This window comes from Narcine bancroftii, chromosome 11, assembly GCF_036971445.1.
Source record: "Narcine bancroftii isolate sNarBan1 chromosome 11, sNarBan1.hap1, whole genome shotgun sequence".
NCBI lineage: Eukaryota > Metazoa > Chordata > Chondrichthyes > Torpediniformes > Narcinidae > Narcine > Narcine bancroftii.
This window is the reverse complement of record NC_091479.1, coordinates 102,994,443-103,012,381: the sequence shown is the minus strand read 5'-3', so window position 1 is coordinate 103,012,381 and position 17,939 is coordinate 102,994,443. Positions and strand designations below refer to the sequence as shown.

The window sequence follows — 17,939 nt, the reverse complement described above, 5'->3', positions numbered from 1 at the left end:
TGTCTCAAAGCCTGGAATGACGTTCATTCAAATTTTGCCATATCTGACAGAATGAGCCAGAAGTGATGTCAGTAATTCAGGGCAGAATTGGCAGTGGGATAAAGCTACTGGCAGGCACGGCATTTTCCAGCTCTAGGGTGGGGGGCAGTGTCGTCCATGCCCCAGGTAAGGCACCCTCAACGCAGTGTCAGCATGCAGGGGATGGCAGACGCTGGAATCTGGAGCCCAACACAACCTGCTGGAGGAATTCAGCAGGCCGTGCAGCATCCATGGGAGAAAAAGAGCGGTCGACATTCATTGACCCTGCATCGAGTCTGGGAGCGTAAAGCTCATGTAACGAGGACTGCATGGAAGGAGTAGCTTCTCTTCTCTACATCGCTCCCCTTGATGAAGGGTTTCAGCCCAAAGGTTTGTCTGCTTCTTTTCTCCCACTGATGCTGCTTGCCTCCGCCAGGGTATTTCTCCAGCAGACCTATTCTGACCCAGTATTTAACCCCCTTCCCACAAGCACTCTGACACATGACACAATCCATGCAGTATGAATTCTTGCTCCCCTGCCCCCATCCTTCGCATACTGACAAGGCCACAGGCACCATAGCAACATACACCAAGTTGTAATGGACATTAAAGCATCTCTACCTCAGTCCCTTTTTGGGCAGCGTGTTCCGATCGAGTTGAAAGCTGTCAAAACAAATAGACACATGTTCAGCAGGCAGTAAAAGCACATAGATCCCCAACACCAGGAAGCAAATCCCAGACAAGTGAAGCTTGGTTAATCAGTTAGTGCAAAAAGAATGCAGAAGGTTCGACCCGAGTTGTACCTGTTCAACCAAAACAGGGTCAGGGTGAAAGCAAGTGAGATAAAACAAGCAGAGGAATTTAGTGTCATCTATCTCAATATCTAAAGGCCACTGTGCAAAAGCTGTGCTTAGAGAATAAAGTATATCTGGAGAGATCATTTTGTTGAGCACCTTCGCTCTGTCCGCTGGTACAGCAAGCACCTCCCAGTGGCTGACCACTTCAATTCCATACTAACATGTCTGTCTATGGCCTTGTGTACTGCCAGACCAAGGCCACCCGCAGATTGGAGGAGCACCTGATATCCTGTCTCTGCTCTCTCCAACCAGACAGGATTAAAATCAACCCCCAATTTCTGTTAACCCCCTCTCCCGTTCTCTCACCACTGTTTTACTCAGAGAGTGGTGGGTGTCTGGAATGTGTTGCCAGGGGTGGTGGTGAAGGCTGGTACAATAAGGACACTCAAAAGACTTAGACAGATACACAGATCCAAGAACAACAGAGGGTTATGAGTGGGAGGGAGGGAAGGATCCGGTTATGGAAGAAGTTTACTTGGATTGGTACAACATGGGCTGAAGGACCTGTACTGTGCTAGAATGTTCTACATTCCTTTGAACATTCCCTATGACTCAGTGAGAGAGTGCGACAGAAGATGAGCATCAGAAGGAAGAACCAGAGTGAATTAATGCAGAAGGAAGGGCAGAATGAGACCCGCTGCAGAGATGCTTTCAACCCAATTATCTCTGCGCCTTTAATGCAGCGATTTGGAAGGTAATTCTCTGGCTGTGTGGTTACCAAGCAGTGTCAAGAGGCAGATGCCAAATTACAGAGTCAAGCTGCATGCGAAATGCCATCTTGCCCATCTCCCCAACACTTTGGAAGAGTCTCCAATCAGTCCCATGATCCCTGTTCTGGCCCCAGCACCATCCGATTATTTCACCAATTCTCTTTTGGAATACACCCACTGAACCTGCTTCCAATGCCTTTACAGGCAACGTGCCCCCACTCACAACTCACTGCCTTGTAATAATTTTCCTCGTCTCCTGACAATGTCCTTTGGCAATCGACTTGAATCAAAAGCTACAGTCCCTTGTAACATTACAGATAAAATGGCTTCTGTTTAGTCAGTGCATGGCCATGCACCGTAAAAATGCCCCAAATGTTGAGCGTAAATTGCTTCAAAAAGTTGTCATGTAAATAATGCTGCCTGTATATACAAAGTAAGTGTGCAGAACTCATCATGAGGTGAACGAACAGCTTAGGCTGCACAACCCAGGACACCAGAGTAAACCGATCATGGGAGTTTCGATTTTAACCTTAAATCCACATTCCCAACCACCTCCAGAAACCTTCCCCACTATTCAATAATCCTTCTATTCCCGCATTAAAATATTTAGACACAATTTTCACTGAAGAGTTCCAAAAAACCTTCTGAAAGACAAAAAAAATTCATCTTATCTCTCCCTTAAATGTGTGACCTTCTATTTCTAAACAGAAGATTCTCCCACAAGAGAAACCATTCTCTCCTGATCCACCCTTTCAAGATGCCTCAGGAATTGGGGTCAAAGTAGATAAAGATTCCTTGGAACTACAGAACACATCAGCACAGAAACAGGCCCTTCTACTCCAAGTCAAACTGTTATTCTGCCCAGTCCCACTAACCTGCACCCGAACCATACGTCTTCATCCCCCTCCCCTCCATGCATCTGACCAAATTTTTCTTAAATGTCAGAATTGAGCCTGCATTCACCACCTCAGCTGGCAGCTCGTTCCACACTCCCACCACTCTCAGTGTGAAGAAATACCTCCTAATGTTCCCTTTAAACATTTCTCCCTTAACACATGTCCTCTATTTCTTGTCTCGCTCAACCTCAGTGGAAAAAGCCTGCTTATATTTACTCTATCTATACTCTTCATAATTTTGTACACCTCTATCAAATCTTCCCTCATTCTTCCATGCTCCAGGGAATAAACTCCTAACCTGTTTAACCTTTCCCTGTAACTCAGTTCCTCAAGACCCAGAAAGATCCTAGTAAACCTTATTGATATCCTTCCTGTAGTTAGGGGTCCAAAACTGCACACAAACTCCAAATTTCACCTCGCCAATATCTTCTACAACTTCACCATAACATCCTAACTCCTGCACTCAATACCTTGGTTTATGAAGGCCAATGTGCCAAAGGCTCTCTGCAACCCTATCTGAGGTGATTCTACCTTTGGGGAATTATGTATCTGTATTCCATGATCCCCCTGTTCTACCTCACTCCGCTGTGCCCTACCATTGACCTTGATTCCACCAGAAGCTGGGGCCAGGAATTTGGATGGATTTTGCCATGATTTTACCCACAATAGTTTCAATCCCAGTTATTGTCTTTTACCCCAAAGTTCCTGGCAAGAGTTGTTCCAGAATGGAAATGCAAGTTCACAGAGCAAGTTTACATTAATTTACAGATTCACTTGTAAGAAATGGCTGAAGTGCTGCCTTTTAATCTTGGTTGGAGATTCTGGACTCGCCATCACTCAGCATGGAAAATGACGCACCATTTACCTGTTTTGCTTCCAGGGCTGGATGCTCCTGTGATATTGAGGAACATTAACAAAGAAACAGAGAGGACTAATAGTGGAGATGAGAGAAAGAGAGAGAGACAAAGAAAGAGGGAGACAAAGAGAGAGGGGGAGAGAGAAGAAGAAAGAGTGAAAGAGACAGAGAGAGGGATGAGAGAGAGAGGGAGATAGGGAACAGCAAAAGGAAGGGAACAAAAAGGGGAAACAGCATTAACATCTCAGGAACAAAAATGATCAAGCTCTATGTGATCTAGATTGTTTTATTTTTGGGGACACAAATCTTCTTTGTAAGAATATGGTTAAAGAGCAGAAGAGCTGTATATCTTCAGTTAGATTTTATTTGAGAGTTGGTTATCAAGTCCAGACTAATCTGGTAAAGAGTTTTGGTGGATAAACTGTCTGCCCCAGCCCTTCCCTCTCCGATCTCCCTCAGCCCCCTCCCCCTATTGCCTCTCACCTCCTTCCCCACCCCACCCCCTATTTGTATCCACCTACCACTTCTTGCCAGTGCTCCTCTCCCTTTCGCCTCCCCACCCCACCTTTTTTTTAATTCGGACACCTGCTTGATTTTTGGCACACCCGAAGAAAGGCCCAGGGCCGAAACGTCGACTGCCCTCAGCTTCCCATGGATGTTGCGTGACCTGCTGAGTTCCTCCTGCACCTTTGCGTACTGCCTTACAATCCACGGCTCCACAGTGGGACTCGTCGTACCAGAGAGTAGAAGATTAAGACACCACCTTGAAGAATGAGCATATTATCCAGGTGGACTCTCTCACACTGTATTATAGGGAAGTATTACACAGACACAAGTCATTCAGTCCATCGAGTCGATGTTGACCATCATACACTCATTCACACTAATCCAGTGCTTCTCAACCTTATTTTTTCCACTTACATTGGATGCCATAGGTAATCCCTTACTCACTACAGAGCACCTAAGGTGGGAAAAAAAGGTTGAGAACCGATGCCTTACATCAGCGACCCCATATTCATTTCAATTCCATTACTCACCTTCACACCTGGGGATATTACCCCACCGACCCACACATCTTTAGGATGTGAAAGGAAACTGGAGTATCTGGGTGAAACCGATGCAGTCACAGGGAGAATGATAATCACCATTTCCATAAGATCCCTTCTTATTCTTCTACATTCCAGTGAGACTTAATTTTCGCACAGCAGTTAGTTTTACACTTTTACAATCTGTAGATAGTTTTTCACCTGTACACTATCCATGGGTGGGCATTCACCTGTACACTATCCATGGGGGTCATTCACCTGAACACTATCCGTGGGTGGGCATTCACCTGTACACTATCCATGGGGGGGGTCGTTCACCTGAACACTATCCGTGGGTGGGCATTCACCTGTACATTATCTGTGGGGGATCATTCACCTGAACACTATCCGTGGGGGATCGTTCACCTGAACACTATCTGTGGGAGTCGCTCACCTGTACACTATCCGTGGGGGGGGTCATTCACCTGTACACTATCCGTGGGGTCGTTCACCTGTACACTCTCCATGGGGGTCATTCACCTGTACACTTGGAGAGAAGGTGTCTGAGCTTACCTCTCAGAGAGTGTTGACTTGACACTGCCTGTCCTCATGAGCAGGCTCTGGACTTCTCCCTTGGGTGTGGTGGTGAGGCCGGAGAGTGAACCGTGGTGGCTGAGAGGCAGGTCGATGGACTCAGAGCTGGTGTGAAGGCTGGTCAGAGAGGGGTAGCTGAGGGTGTCCTTACTGCCCCGGGGTGAGCTGCTGAGGCTGGCTGGCAACTGGTGGCCACTGGAGGTCAATGACTGTACGGAGGCCGGGCTGGATGCTAACGATTGGCTAAGGCCGCTCCCCTCCGGGGCCTGGTCCAAGGGTTTGCCCCCCAATCCACTCATTCCTGGCACCCCCCCTGGCCCAGCTGATGGAGACTCCAGGCTGCCTTGGCGAGTCAGCGAGCCGTGAGGGCTGGAGATTATGGTGGGGCTCTTCACCGCTTCTGTCCCAGGCCCACTTCCTGGCTTCCCAGCAGCCTTTGTTCCAAACAGCCTAGGAGAAAAGACAGAGTGATTGTTCCAGTGAGTAATCCTTGTGAATTGATGAAGAATGGAAGGCTATGGGCAAAGCACTGGTAAATGGGATGAGAATAGGTGGGTCCTTAACTATCAGCAGACTCGATGGGACAAAGGGTGCTTCTGTGCTGTCTGACTCAATATCCCAGGAGAGAATTGGTGTCCCAGAATAACATCATTCATCAGGGCACAGACTTAAACATTCCAACAAAAGGTAGAAGGGAAATGAAAAGAAAATCAGAACTCCAAGATGGGTGATTGAGGACTAGCATGGATTTTGTGGGCTGAAGGGACTGTTTCTATGCTCTGTGACATATTTTTACCTACTCTATTACCACTGACTCAACCTGCGAGTTAACCTTTAGGAAATCCTGCACAAGGTCTCCTAAATCTCCCTAAAGGGTGACACGGTTGACGTAGCAGTCAGTGCAATTCCTTTACAGTGCCAACGATTGGGACTGGGGTTCAAATCCTGCTCTGTCTGTACGATTTCCCCAGGGGCTCCAGTTTCCTCCCATCGTTCGAAATGTACCAAGGGTGTAGGTTAATTGGGTGGCATGGATTCATGGGCTGTTACCAAGCTGTAGGTCTAAATTAAAACCCATTGGAATTCCCACTTCTGGAAACATGCTAAAATATCTGTCTTTCTGTGTCTTAAATACATTTAATGAGGCAACCTCTACTGCTTAGTTAGGCAGAGAATTCCACAGATTCACTGCTCTCTGGGAGAAGCGGTTCCTCCTCATCTCTGTCTAGTATGGAGGTGCCAAAGCACAGGACACGAGAAAAAGAAAGTGGTGAACTCAGCAACAATCTTCACTCCTTCGAGGGCATCTACAAGAGGCCGTGTCTTAAGAAAGCAGCCTCTATCCTCAAGGACCCTCACCACCCTCTTCTCACTGCTACCATCAGGAAGGAGGTCCATGAGCCTGAAGACGGACACCCAGCGGCACAAGGACAGTTTCTTCCCCTCCGTCATCAGATTCCTGAACTGACAATGAACGACTTGCTCTTCTTTTTGCACTAATTTGTTTATTCGTTTTAAAGTAATTTATAGCAATATTTGCACTGCAATGCACTGGAAAACAAGGAATAAATTCCGATTTTGAATTTGATTCTAAATCTACTCCCATGAATCTTGAGGCTTGGTTCACGTCACCCATGTGCCACCATACAGTGATCCTCCAATACAGCGGTGAGATGCTTTGAAAGGATCCTCGGTCTTATTCACCTTACCCCAAAGAGCTTAGCTCAAGCTCTGGAATACCCATTCATCTGGTGGGGGGTGGGGGGGTTGGGGGGGGGTGGTGGGGGTGGGAATCGTTGCACAGCATTGCATGAGCCCCCTCAGCGACACACTTACCTGCGGAAGGTGGGCGATGAGATGTCGGGGTACTTGGACGCCTGCTGCCTCAGTCCTGCCGCCCCGCTATTACCGGAGGGAGGTGGGCTGGACTTGGGCGACGTGGAGACTGATGGACTCTCTGGGTCGGACACCACTGCCTTCTCCCGGTCGGACTGGCTGACGGGGCTGGAGCAGGCCGAGCTCACCTTGGACGGCTCTCGGAGTTTGGAGGACGAAGGGGCGGCGGGTGGCGGCTTAGATCCGCTGCCGGCCTCGATGGTGCTGGTGCTGGAGCGGTGCCCGGCCCGGCTGCTGACGCTGCTGACGCTGGTCTTGGCGGGGCGCGGCAGACTGCGGTACTGGAGGTTGGTCCTGGAGCTGACCAGCAGGATCCCATCATCCTGGTTCTGAGAGCCGTCCAGGCTGGTCTTCCTGGCCGAGCTGGACTTGCTAGGGATGCACGAGGACTTAGGCATCTTGCCCAGGGTGGCGGAGCCACTGCTCACTGTCACTCCACTGGCTGTCATGCTAGTGGATGAGCTGGCCCCGGCCTTCTTAAACCCGAAGGAGACGGTTGGAGCCCGTGCCATCCCTGATGGAGGCTTCTTCCCCTCATCACCGCTGCTTCTCCCTGCCTCTGACGCAGAGCTCTGGGTGCCTGTGCCTTTAAGGGACACCTTTCCCTTCTCCGAGACTTTGGCATCATCCATTTTACCTGCTGTGGACAACCAAAACGCAAAGGTTTATCCCCTAGAACATGAAGCAGAAGGCCATTCAGCCTATCATGCCTTCCTCACCATTCTATAACATTGTCTGACCTTTTCAAATTCGAGTTTATTGTCACAGACCAAGAAGCAGGAAGAAAGGTTGTTTAGCAAGTCAACAAGCAGTTATCTCATACATAGTACAAGTAAGACATAAAGTACAAGAACATAAGAAATAAGAGCAGGAGTTGGCCATCCGGCCCATCGAGCCTGTTCTGACATTCAATGAGATCATGGTTGATCTGATGATCGGCTCATCTCCACTGACCTGCCTGTCCCCATATCCCTTCATTCCCCGACTATTTAAAAATCTATCCAACCTTGTCTTAAATCTATCTACTGAGGTCACCTCCCCTGCTTCAATTGGCAGCGAATTCCACAGACTCACCCCCCTCTGGGAAAAGCAGTTCCTTCTCATCTCCGTCCTAAATCTACTCCCCTGAATCTTGAGGCAACATCCTTTAGTTCTCGTCTCCCCCATGAATAGGAACAACTTACATACCTCAATCTTATCTATGCCTTTCATAATTTTATATGTTTCTATAAGATCTCTTCTCAATCTTCTAAATTCCAGCAAGTACAGCTACAGATGACTTAATCTCTCCTCTTAGGCCAACCCCTTCATCTCCAGATGTGGCCTCACCAGCACCTTGTACAGCTGCAGCAGAACCTCCCTGCTCCTATATTCAATCCCTCCAGTAATGGAGGCCAACGCTCCATTTGAATTATTGACAGCCGGATGCCCCTGGAAACCAACCTTCTGCAATTTATGCACAACCCCTCCCAAATCCTTCTACACGGCAGCACGCTGCAATTACTTGCCATTTAAATATGATCTTCCATTTTTCCTTCCAAAGTACAGATTCACGAGTGTGAGATCACACACTGCCATGTTTAAGGACAGTTTCTTTCTTGTTATCAGACTCCTGAATGAGTCCCACACAAAATAATTCTGCCTTTAATCCATAGCAACAAATCTCTCTCTAAATGCACTGTACTACACCGTGCATGGGGTATTTTGCTAGACTGCTCACAAAACAAATTTTCTTGCTGCATCTTGGTTCACATGACAATAAACTTGAACTGAACTGATTCCAATCAAGTCTGGATTGATTTTGAGAGTTTTTGTTGGCCTTTTCCCATTCCCTACAAGGCTGTCCTCTCCCCTCCGTCGACCATTCCACTCAGGCCACCATCCCTCCCTCTCATGCCCTGAGTGAAGGCACCTCCTCATCCTCCATTCTGCCATCACCCTGAGCTGCCCATTTCTGTCCCCTTACCAATGGGCTTTAAGGGATGGGCCCCTGCCTTGCTCCGAGGGGCCGGGACCCCTCCCTGTGAAGTCATCCCACGCCTCCATGATCCGGTCTGAGACAGAGACAGAGTGGGCCTTTGCCCCTTCTCGGAGTCATCAGACAGGTCCGAAGGGTTCCTCTTCCACTTCTCACCGGCCTCCATCTTCGCCATCTCAGCACCGTTCTCCGATTTCTTCAGCTCATCCCCACTCCAAGCCCCTTCATTTTCCGAAGTCGACAGCTTCTCTGAGTCTGCTTTGAGCTGCGGGAATGCATCAGATAAGTTAATGTGAGGTCACAGAACTATGAAGAGATTCAGCATGGAAAAAGGCTCTTCAGTTCTTAGTTCACAATATACATTAACAATCTGCAAGAGGGGATGGAGTGTAGTGTATCTAAGTTTGTTGATGACACTAAATTGAGTGGAACAGCAAATTATGCAGAGATATAGATGGGTTAAGTGAGTGGGTAAGGGTTTAGCAGATAGAGTATAATGTTGGTAAAAGCGAGGTTATCGACCCGGAAAAAAAATGGAAGATCAGATTATTATTTAAATGGCAAGTGATTGCAGCGTGCTGCCATGTAGAAGGACTTGGGAGTGCTTGTGCATTAATCACAAAAGGTTGGTTTGCAGGGGCAGCCGGGTATTAAGAAGGCAAATGAAATGTTGGCCTCCATGCAGGAGGGATTGAATTTAAGAGCAGGGAGGTCCTGCTGCAACTGTACAAGGTGCTGATGAGGCCGCATCTGAAGAACTGCGTGCAGTTCTGGTCTACTCACTTGAGGAAGGATGTATTGGCTTTGGAGGGGGTGCAGAGGAGGTTCACCAGGTTGATTCCAGAGATGAAGGGGTTGGCCTATGAGGAGAGATTGAGTCGTCTGGGACTGAACTCGCTTGAATTTAGAAGAATGGGAGGGGATCTTATAGAAACATAAAATTATGAAAGGCATAGATGGGATAGAGGTGGGTAAGTTATTTCCATTGGTGGGGGAGACCAGAACTAGGGGACATAGCCTCAAGATCAAAGGGAGTAGATTTAGTGCATAGATGAGGAGGAACTGCTTTTCCCAGAGGGGGGTGAGTCTGTGCAACTCGCTGCCCATTGAAGCAGTGGAGGCGACCTCAGTAAACATATTTAAGTCAAGGTTGGATAGATTTTTACATCATAGGGAAATGAAGGGATATGGGAAAAAGGCAGGTTGGTGGAAATGAGCCAATCATCAGATCAGCCACGATCTTATTAAATGGCGGAGCAGGCTCGACGGGCCGACTCCTGCTTTTATTTCTTATGACCATCCACCATGCATTCGCTTTAATCCTACGTCAATCCCATTTCATTTTCCCTACATTCTCAACTCTTTCCTCAATTCCACCCTTCATCTGCAGACTAGGGGTGGTATACAGGGCACAGTTAACCAGATGGCCCACACATCTTTGAGACGTGGGAGAAACCCGCCTGGTCACAGTGAGGACATGTGAACTCCACACAGACAGTTCCACAGGCCGGGGTGGAACCCATTTTCCACCCCTGTGCTTGTAGCTCCTCCTTGCCAATCCTATAGCAGATATAAGAAAAAGAACAGATGAAGTGGAAGAAAGTCAGACAGCTGTGGAAGTAGAAATGAATGAACTAAAAGAAAAGCTGAAAGATAGAGACAAAGAAATTAAAGAGATGCAAGATCTGTTAATTCAAAAAATTGATGTTAGAGAAATGAAACAATATAAAAATAGTAGATGTACAAGAAAGCGTAGAAGGATCAGACATAAAGGGATTCATAAAAAGATGGATCCCACAAGTCTTGGAAGCACAAGAACTACAAGACAAAATAGAAATTGAAAGAGTTCAGAAATCGGCGCCAAAGATCAACCTTGATGAGGTCTTGGACCATCTCACCAATACACAAATGTAAAACTCTCACACCCCTCCCCAGATAGAGGTAAATATCTAAGGAGTTGTGGAACTGAGGGAGGAAGGTTTGTGGTGTCCTTCCCTCTGCTCCCTCCGGGCAGAGGGACAGAAACGTCAAGACCAGCTCCTCTGGATTCAAGAACAGTTTCTTTCCAACAGCCATCAGGCTCTTGAACCTCCTGTTGTTGCATTGATCAGGGGCTGATCCCACACCACAAAAGGACTGTCTGCACTACTGCAAATCCACCTTTTTTGCACGAGGATCACAGTGAATATCTATCATCGATCTTATGCGTCGATTGTCTTTTTAATTTAATTCAATTATCTTCCTACTATACTATTTCACTGTTACTTCAAAATGTTAAGATTACTTGGGTGGAATCGGGTGGCACAGGCTTGTGGGCCTGTTACCGTGCTGAATGCCTAAATCTTTAAAAAAAATTGAAGTAGAACAATTATAGTTTTTCTTTACAAGTACATCTTTGGCTGAAGCAGTAAAAATTTCACTGCATGTGTACAGTCTACTCTGTGTATGGGAAAAAACTCTCATTCGCATTATCAGTGAGTTATTCTTGGAGCTCAGCGAGACAAAATGATAAGTGGATGAAACGTGTGGAAACTTTCCCCAGATTTTGTCTTTTTCCCTTCGTGCTACTTTGACCTTCAACGACGCCAAGAGAGTGGGACAGGCAACGTACCTGAACACTGGTGTTCTTCCTGGAAGAAGCAGTGATGTTCGAGTAGGAGCTGATGGATGAAGTGGTGTTCATGTCATCAGTACTAAGGTTATCGAGTGTGTCACTAAGGCCACTGCTGACTGAACTGCTTTCATCCCAGCTGCAGTGAGAACAGAAGGAAATCCTTCATTAGCTTGGTGAATCAAGGTCGTCTGGGTTAACATCCATCACTTAATTGAAGTCCTCAGTGTAATTATGGATGACTATACAGTGCCAGTGCCTGTGGAGGTTTTGCCCTTGACAAAAATATCTCTGGAAGTTGTCAGGGTAACATTAAATCAGACAAGCTGCACCTCCGCTCAGTGAGAAAATAGTAAGACGGTGGTGAAGGTATCATTCCAAGGACCCTCTCAAAACACAGTGATAGATTAAAAGAGAGGCCGAGGGAGGGATGGGGAGAGGAGGGGGAGATCCTTGGATGGGGCAAGGGTGAGGTGAGAAATTAAAAGGAAGTGGCAGATACAGATCGAGAAAAATAAAAACAGAACAAGTAATAGGGTGCAAGAGAATGAGAGAGGAAAGGAGGACAAAGCAGATAAAGTGAAGGGAGGGACGTTCAGGGGAGACGTCAGGGGTAAGTTTTTTTGACACGCAGAGCAAGTAGTGGGCACCTGGAATGCATTGCCGGGGGTGGTGCTGGAGGCTGGAACAATAGGGGACATTTAAAAGACTCTTAGACCGGCACGTAGATGTCAGAAAAATAGAGGTTTATGGGCACAAGGTTGGGACGGGTTCGATTGTTGAGTAGTTTGTATAGGTCAGCACAACATCGTGGGACAAAGGGCCTCCGCTGTGACGTAATGTTCTATGTAACCAAGCCTCCACAAAGGAAGCATTTGAACGGACAAGATGAACTCAAGTGATGTTTTGATCAAGAGGAACCATCGGGGACACAGTTCGACGGTTATGTGCACGACAGCCACAGAGACGGAGCAAGACATGGGAATAGGTGATCACAAGGTTCAAACCAGCTACAAAACAAATCAAAAGACAGAGTCAGAAATTTCTTCTTCAGTCAAGGAGTTGGCAGATCAGGAGAAAACCTTGGGTGTTACAATTGGCCGCTGCATCGAAGACTGGAGCCTCTTTGATAGTTCGGATCGACAAAATAGGTTTCCTGACTTGCAATTACTGACGAGCACCTTCCCTCTTGAGAAAATATTGAGAATTTGCACTATCTGTGGGGATTATCAACTTCATCCAGTGCCCCCGCTGTGGTCTCCTCTACATCACAGAGACTGGAAGCAGACTGGGAGATCGCTTCACTGAGCACCTTTGCTGTGATAGCGAGGATCTCCCGGTGGCCACCCATTTCAATTCTCCATTCCATTCCCTTGCTGACAGGCTTGTCCATGGTCTCATGCACGGTCAGACTGAGACCACTAACAAATTAGAAGAACAACACTTTATCTTCTGTCTGGACCCCCTCCATCTGGATGGCATTAAAATTAATCTCTCCTGTTTCCGATAACCCCCCCCCCCCCATCATCTTATACCTGCTGGCCAAAGGCTTAGCCACAAGTAGGACCACCAGCTATAACCCCCGAGGGAATGGCCAGGTGGAAAGGGAGAATGGCACCATTTGGAGGGCAGTCCTCCCAGCCCTCAAAAGGGCTGCCCATTTCCCTGTGGCAAGAAGTCCTACCAGAGGTGCTCCATGCCACCAGGCCCCTCCTCTGAACAGCGACAAATGTAACTCCCACATGAAAAATTATTTTCCTTCACTCGGAGGCATTGGGAACTGTGCTACCAGACTGGCTGTTGATCCCAGGGCCTGTGCTACTCCGGAGACACACCAGAACCCACAAAGCAGACTCTCTGGTCAAGAAGGTCCAATCCCTCCATGTAAACCCACAGTAATGCCAACATGCAATACCAGGATGGATGGAGAGATACTGTCTCTGTCCAGGACCTGGCAAATGCAGGAGCACCACCACTCCGCCACTAAATGAAGTACTCACTGAATCGACCACAATCAATCAACCAGCAACACCCACCCCCTCCCCATGACTACCAGTGACACGGTCGAGGATTTGAGCCCACCATTGGCACCAGCTGCACCACCCCAACTCCAACCCACTGCGGCCCCCCCCCCCCATCCCCGAACCAGCACCAACTGATTCTGTTCAGGCATCCAAATCGCAGCCCGTCACACAGAGCACTGCCAGGAGCCTACAGCAACACCACAGCCGGCACTGAGACGATCAGCTCAATTGTTGAAACCACCAGACAACTGGACTCTGACATGTCACCCCGCTGGACTTTGTTTCAAAAGAAGGGGTGAATGTGGAGGAACACTGCATTACAGTCATTATACAGGTTGGCCCACCCAATACTGTAACTCCTCCCTCTCCAGGATCCCTAATAAAGGAGATATCGCCCAATACCCTCCCTCACTACTGCCTTGGAATCAGTCCAACAGCATGTAAGATAAGACTGTAAGTTTATGGTGATTAAAGCCTATTAATCTGGTCTGTCGGGTCTAATTGATAGCACCACACCTACTCCACAAAACACTGAGAACACTCCTCAGAGAAGGCATCATTCTGATCAACAGAGGGAGGTATAGGCAGAGGTGGAGGAGATACATTGAGAGGGAAAGTAAGAGAGGCAGAGAACAAAAAAGTGGCAGAAGGTTGTGGAGAGAGAAAAATAAACAAAATAAAATGTCTCATCTGTTCTGTCTTTTATAGACATGATAGAGAGGAAGGCAGAGAAAGAGTGTGGAAGATAGGAAGAGATGAGAAGAAAGGAACAGGATAGATGGAAAATAGATGAAAAAGAGGTTAAAATAAACCATTGTCTGCTCCTTTAACAGGCCATTTAGAGCAGTGGTTCTCACCCTTTTTCTTTCCACTCACATCCCACTTTAAGTAATCCCTCTGCCATCGGGGCTCTGTGATTAGTAAGGGATTGTTTAAGGTGGGATGTGGGTGGGAAGGGAAGGTTGAGAACTACTGCTCTAGACCCAATTGTTACTGAAATATCTTGCTTGAGAAAAATGGTCATTGGCCCATTTCCTTTGGAGTTCTGAAACCGTGCACATAACGAGTCCATGAGGGACGATTAAAACAGTGGCTACAGCGCAGCTCCAGCAGTGCCACCATTTTTCTTTATAGAGCGACAGCTTGTACAGTCCTCCATGAGTCTTGCTTGTATTTCCCCTCCACTGCCCTTCCCCTTCTGTATTTTCCCCAAAACTGTATTAAATTCAAATTTAGACACACAGCAAGGTAGCTGACCCTTTCGGCCCACGAGCCCGTGCCACCCAATGACACCCAATTGACCTACACCTCCCAGTATGTTTTGAATTGTGGGAGGAAACCAGAGCCCCTGGGGAAAACCCACACAGACACGGGGAGAATATAAAAATTCCTTACAGACAGCACCAGATTCGAACCTTGGTTGCTGGCGCTGTAACAGCATGACGCTAACAATGTCTGCCGTCACCGCTTTTGTCTCCAGGACTGTACCGACCCACCCACCACCCCTTCCATTCTCTCCATCCCTCCCTAGCCACGCCTTGCATTTTAAAACCTCTTTACCTCTGAGATATTCCTGTTTTGCTCCTACCGCCACGGACACCATCCAATCCGTCGAGCTTCTCCGGCACTTTCTAAATTTTACTTCAGGCCAACAATTTCCTCAAATCGTGCTTTTGCCACAGAGTTGCATTCACGAGCGCAGTTCAACAGCGAAGCAAACTGGAATGACTTGGGTTAAGATTCTAATTGCATGCCACAATAATATCATTCAAATGAATTTTTAATGTCATCCAGTTTTCTTTACGGTTGAATTTGTCCTTTTCTCTACACACAGTAATGGAATAAAATCTCATGCCCATATAAAGTTGCTGAATTCTCCTCTCAAACCAAAGGCTTTGAAATCATCTGTTCAAAATTTTTTTAAAAACTGCAGATGCTGGAAATCTGAAGGTTTCCAGCAGGTTTCCGAGCAGCATCTCCAGAGGGAGAAATCGGGGTCAGGTCAAAGGTCACTCGGCAGAGCTGGCCAGCGGTGAAGTTCTGATGCAAAGCAATCATCCTCAAGTATCAACTGTTTCTGCCGACTGAGCATTTCCAGCATTTTGTGCTTTTATTTCTTTTAAATTGAGGTCAGGAATGAATATTTAAATTGGTCAATTATTTAAGACAAGAAATGCGTTAGCCCTAATGCAGAAAATGTCAATATTTCATCGCATTCTTTCCAGGTTTTCAAGGTAGAGACATAAAACATTCCAGGACAGAGCAATCAACTCACAATGTTCTGCTGATCCATGGAAACCTACTGCACAACAATCTTATCCTTCCCGCCCCACACCGTCAACCCTCCATTTTTCTTGTATCTGTGTGCCTGTCTAAGAATGTCCCTATTGTACCAGCCTCCACCCCAGCAATGCATTTCAGGCACCTGCCACCCTCGAAGTCAAAAAAACACCACTGATTCCTCCTCTCACCTGAAACAGACGTCCTCTGGTATTTATTGCTGCTGCCCCAGGAAAAGGTGCTGGTCGTCCACCCTATCCAAGCCCTTCATCATTATTAAGTTACCTCACACCCATAGACCATAATAAACAGGAGCAGAAAAAGGCCATTCAGCCCATCGAGTCTGCCCTGTCATTTAATCATGAGCTTAACCGTATTCTCACTCAGCCCCACTGCCTGGCCACCTTCCCATAACCTTTCATGCCCTGTCTGATCACCTCACGGCTCTTGAATTCAATCCCCCATCTAATGAAGGCCAGCACACCATTCGCCTTCTTAACCACCTTATTAATTTGTGTGGGATCCATGGACCTGGACCTCAAGATCTCTCTGTTCCTCTGCCCTGTTAAGAATCCTGCCATTCACCATGTATTTCACCTTACAATTCAAGACATTGTAAAATCAAACCCCAGAATTAACCAAATGAACATAGGAAGTTCCTGAAGCACTCAGCAGAAGAATCACCCTCTGTGGACACAATCTTTTACTGGAAACCTTTTCTCTCCCCACAGACACTGCACAGCCTTGAGAGTAATTACAAGATTTTCTGTTTTTATCTCAGACTTTCAGTATCTGCAGTGTTTTTGAGGTTCCCAGAAAATTTTCAGCCAGTCATTTACACCAAAGGAGGTTGCAACTGATATATTAAGAACAAAATTGGCCCATGACATCTTTTATGTTCTGAACGTAGACACTGTTTCAATATTTGTCAATTTTTTCTCTGCAAGCTGCCATAAGCAGTTTGTTAAATATACAGAATCTATCTTGGGTGTTGAGGGGTATAATTTGTCCATGACACTGGGCAAGAAACAGTGAAGACAACAGAGACTGCAAATGCTGGAGTCAAGAACAGATTCAGACATCTGGGAGAAATCAATGTGTCAGGCAGCATCTGTGGAGCCAAACGGTGTAAGGCAGTGTTTCAAATCAGCGCCTTGCCTCAGGACTTGGAGAAAATGTCTGCAACTCTCTTCTGAGCGAGTCCAGAATCATTCATACTCACTCGAGAGGGAGTGTCTCAACATCGCCCTCTGGGCGTCAACATCTTTGATGATCTATCCTGGGGCCTTCATGTCGATGCAATCATGAAGAAGGCTCACTGATGGCTATACTTCATGAGGAGTTTTGAGAGATTTGGTACATCACCAAAGACTCTTGCAAATTTCTACAGGTGTACTGTGGAGAGCATTCTGACGGGTTACATCACTGTCTGGTACAGAGGTGCCAATGCATAGGACAGAGAAGGATGCAGAGGGTCGTAAACTCGGCCAGCGCCACCATGGGCATCAGACTTCACTCCACTGAGGACATTTACAAGAGGCGGTGTCTCAAGAAAGCAACCTCTATCATCAAGGACCATTCAGATCATGCCCTCTTCACACTGCTACCATCAGGAAGGAGACAAGCACCCAACAGTACAAAATCAGCTTCTTCCCCTCCAGCATCAGATTTCTGAACAGACAATGAATCACAGACCCTGGCCCACTGTTTTTTTGCTTTTGCACTATTTTTCAAATCTTGTATTTACGAACCTGTAATTTACAGCAATTTTTACACCTGTAATGCACAATTCTACTGCCGCAAAACAACAAATTTCGTGACACGTTCGTGACAATAGACCAGATTCTGAAAAGATGATGTGGTACTGCAAAAGGATTGGCACTGGAAAGCGTGGCTGGTTATGTGCTCCAGTCTCCACTGCTCTTCCCAGCAAAGATAACATTATTTTGGAATCTTTCTTCGAAACAGATGGCTTAATCTCAAAAAAAAGTGCATCTGAAACCATTGACTCAGTAGTAGGAACTGTTTTAGATTTAACATTTCACATCATTACAGAACAATTTCCAAGATGCAGGGCTTGAGGCTGTTTTTAATCCAACTTGATTGGTTGCAATGATCTGCAGGTGGAATGGACTGAAAACCCCTTTGAAGGTGATTCACGGATGGCTGCTCACACTTCACGGATTGTCTCTCC

The 17,939-nt window shown here is 46.9% G+C and overlaps 1 protein-coding gene across 16 annotated transcripts in view; it reads right to left on the bottom strand.

The window, feature by feature from the left end:
- Positions 1-17,939, bottom strand: part of nav3 (neuron navigator 3) — a 401,736-nt gene that overhangs the window by 59,817 nt on the left and 323,980 nt on the right. For 15 of the 16 annotated variants that reach the window (XR_011346818.1, XM_069904353.1, XM_069904355.1 and 12 more), the window contains 6 exons: positions 11,442-11,580; positions 8,819-9,095; positions 6,793-7,492; positions 4,936-5,406; positions 3,347-3,412; positions 640-681 (listed from right to left, as the gene is read on the bottom strand). Coding sequence is in view for 15 of the 16 variants with exons in the window: in XM_069904353.1 (XP_069760454.1) it covers positions 640-681; positions 3,347-3,412; positions 4,936-5,406; positions 6,793-7,492; positions 8,819-9,095; positions 11,442-11,580 (1,695 nt within the window). In the remaining variant the exon portion in view is untranslated. The remainder of the gene's footprint in view (positions 1-639; positions 682-3,346; positions 3,413-4,935; positions 5,407-6,792; positions 7,493-8,818; positions 9,096-11,441; positions 11,581-17,939) is intronic. The other variant, XM_069904349.1, reaches the window with a different exon arrangement.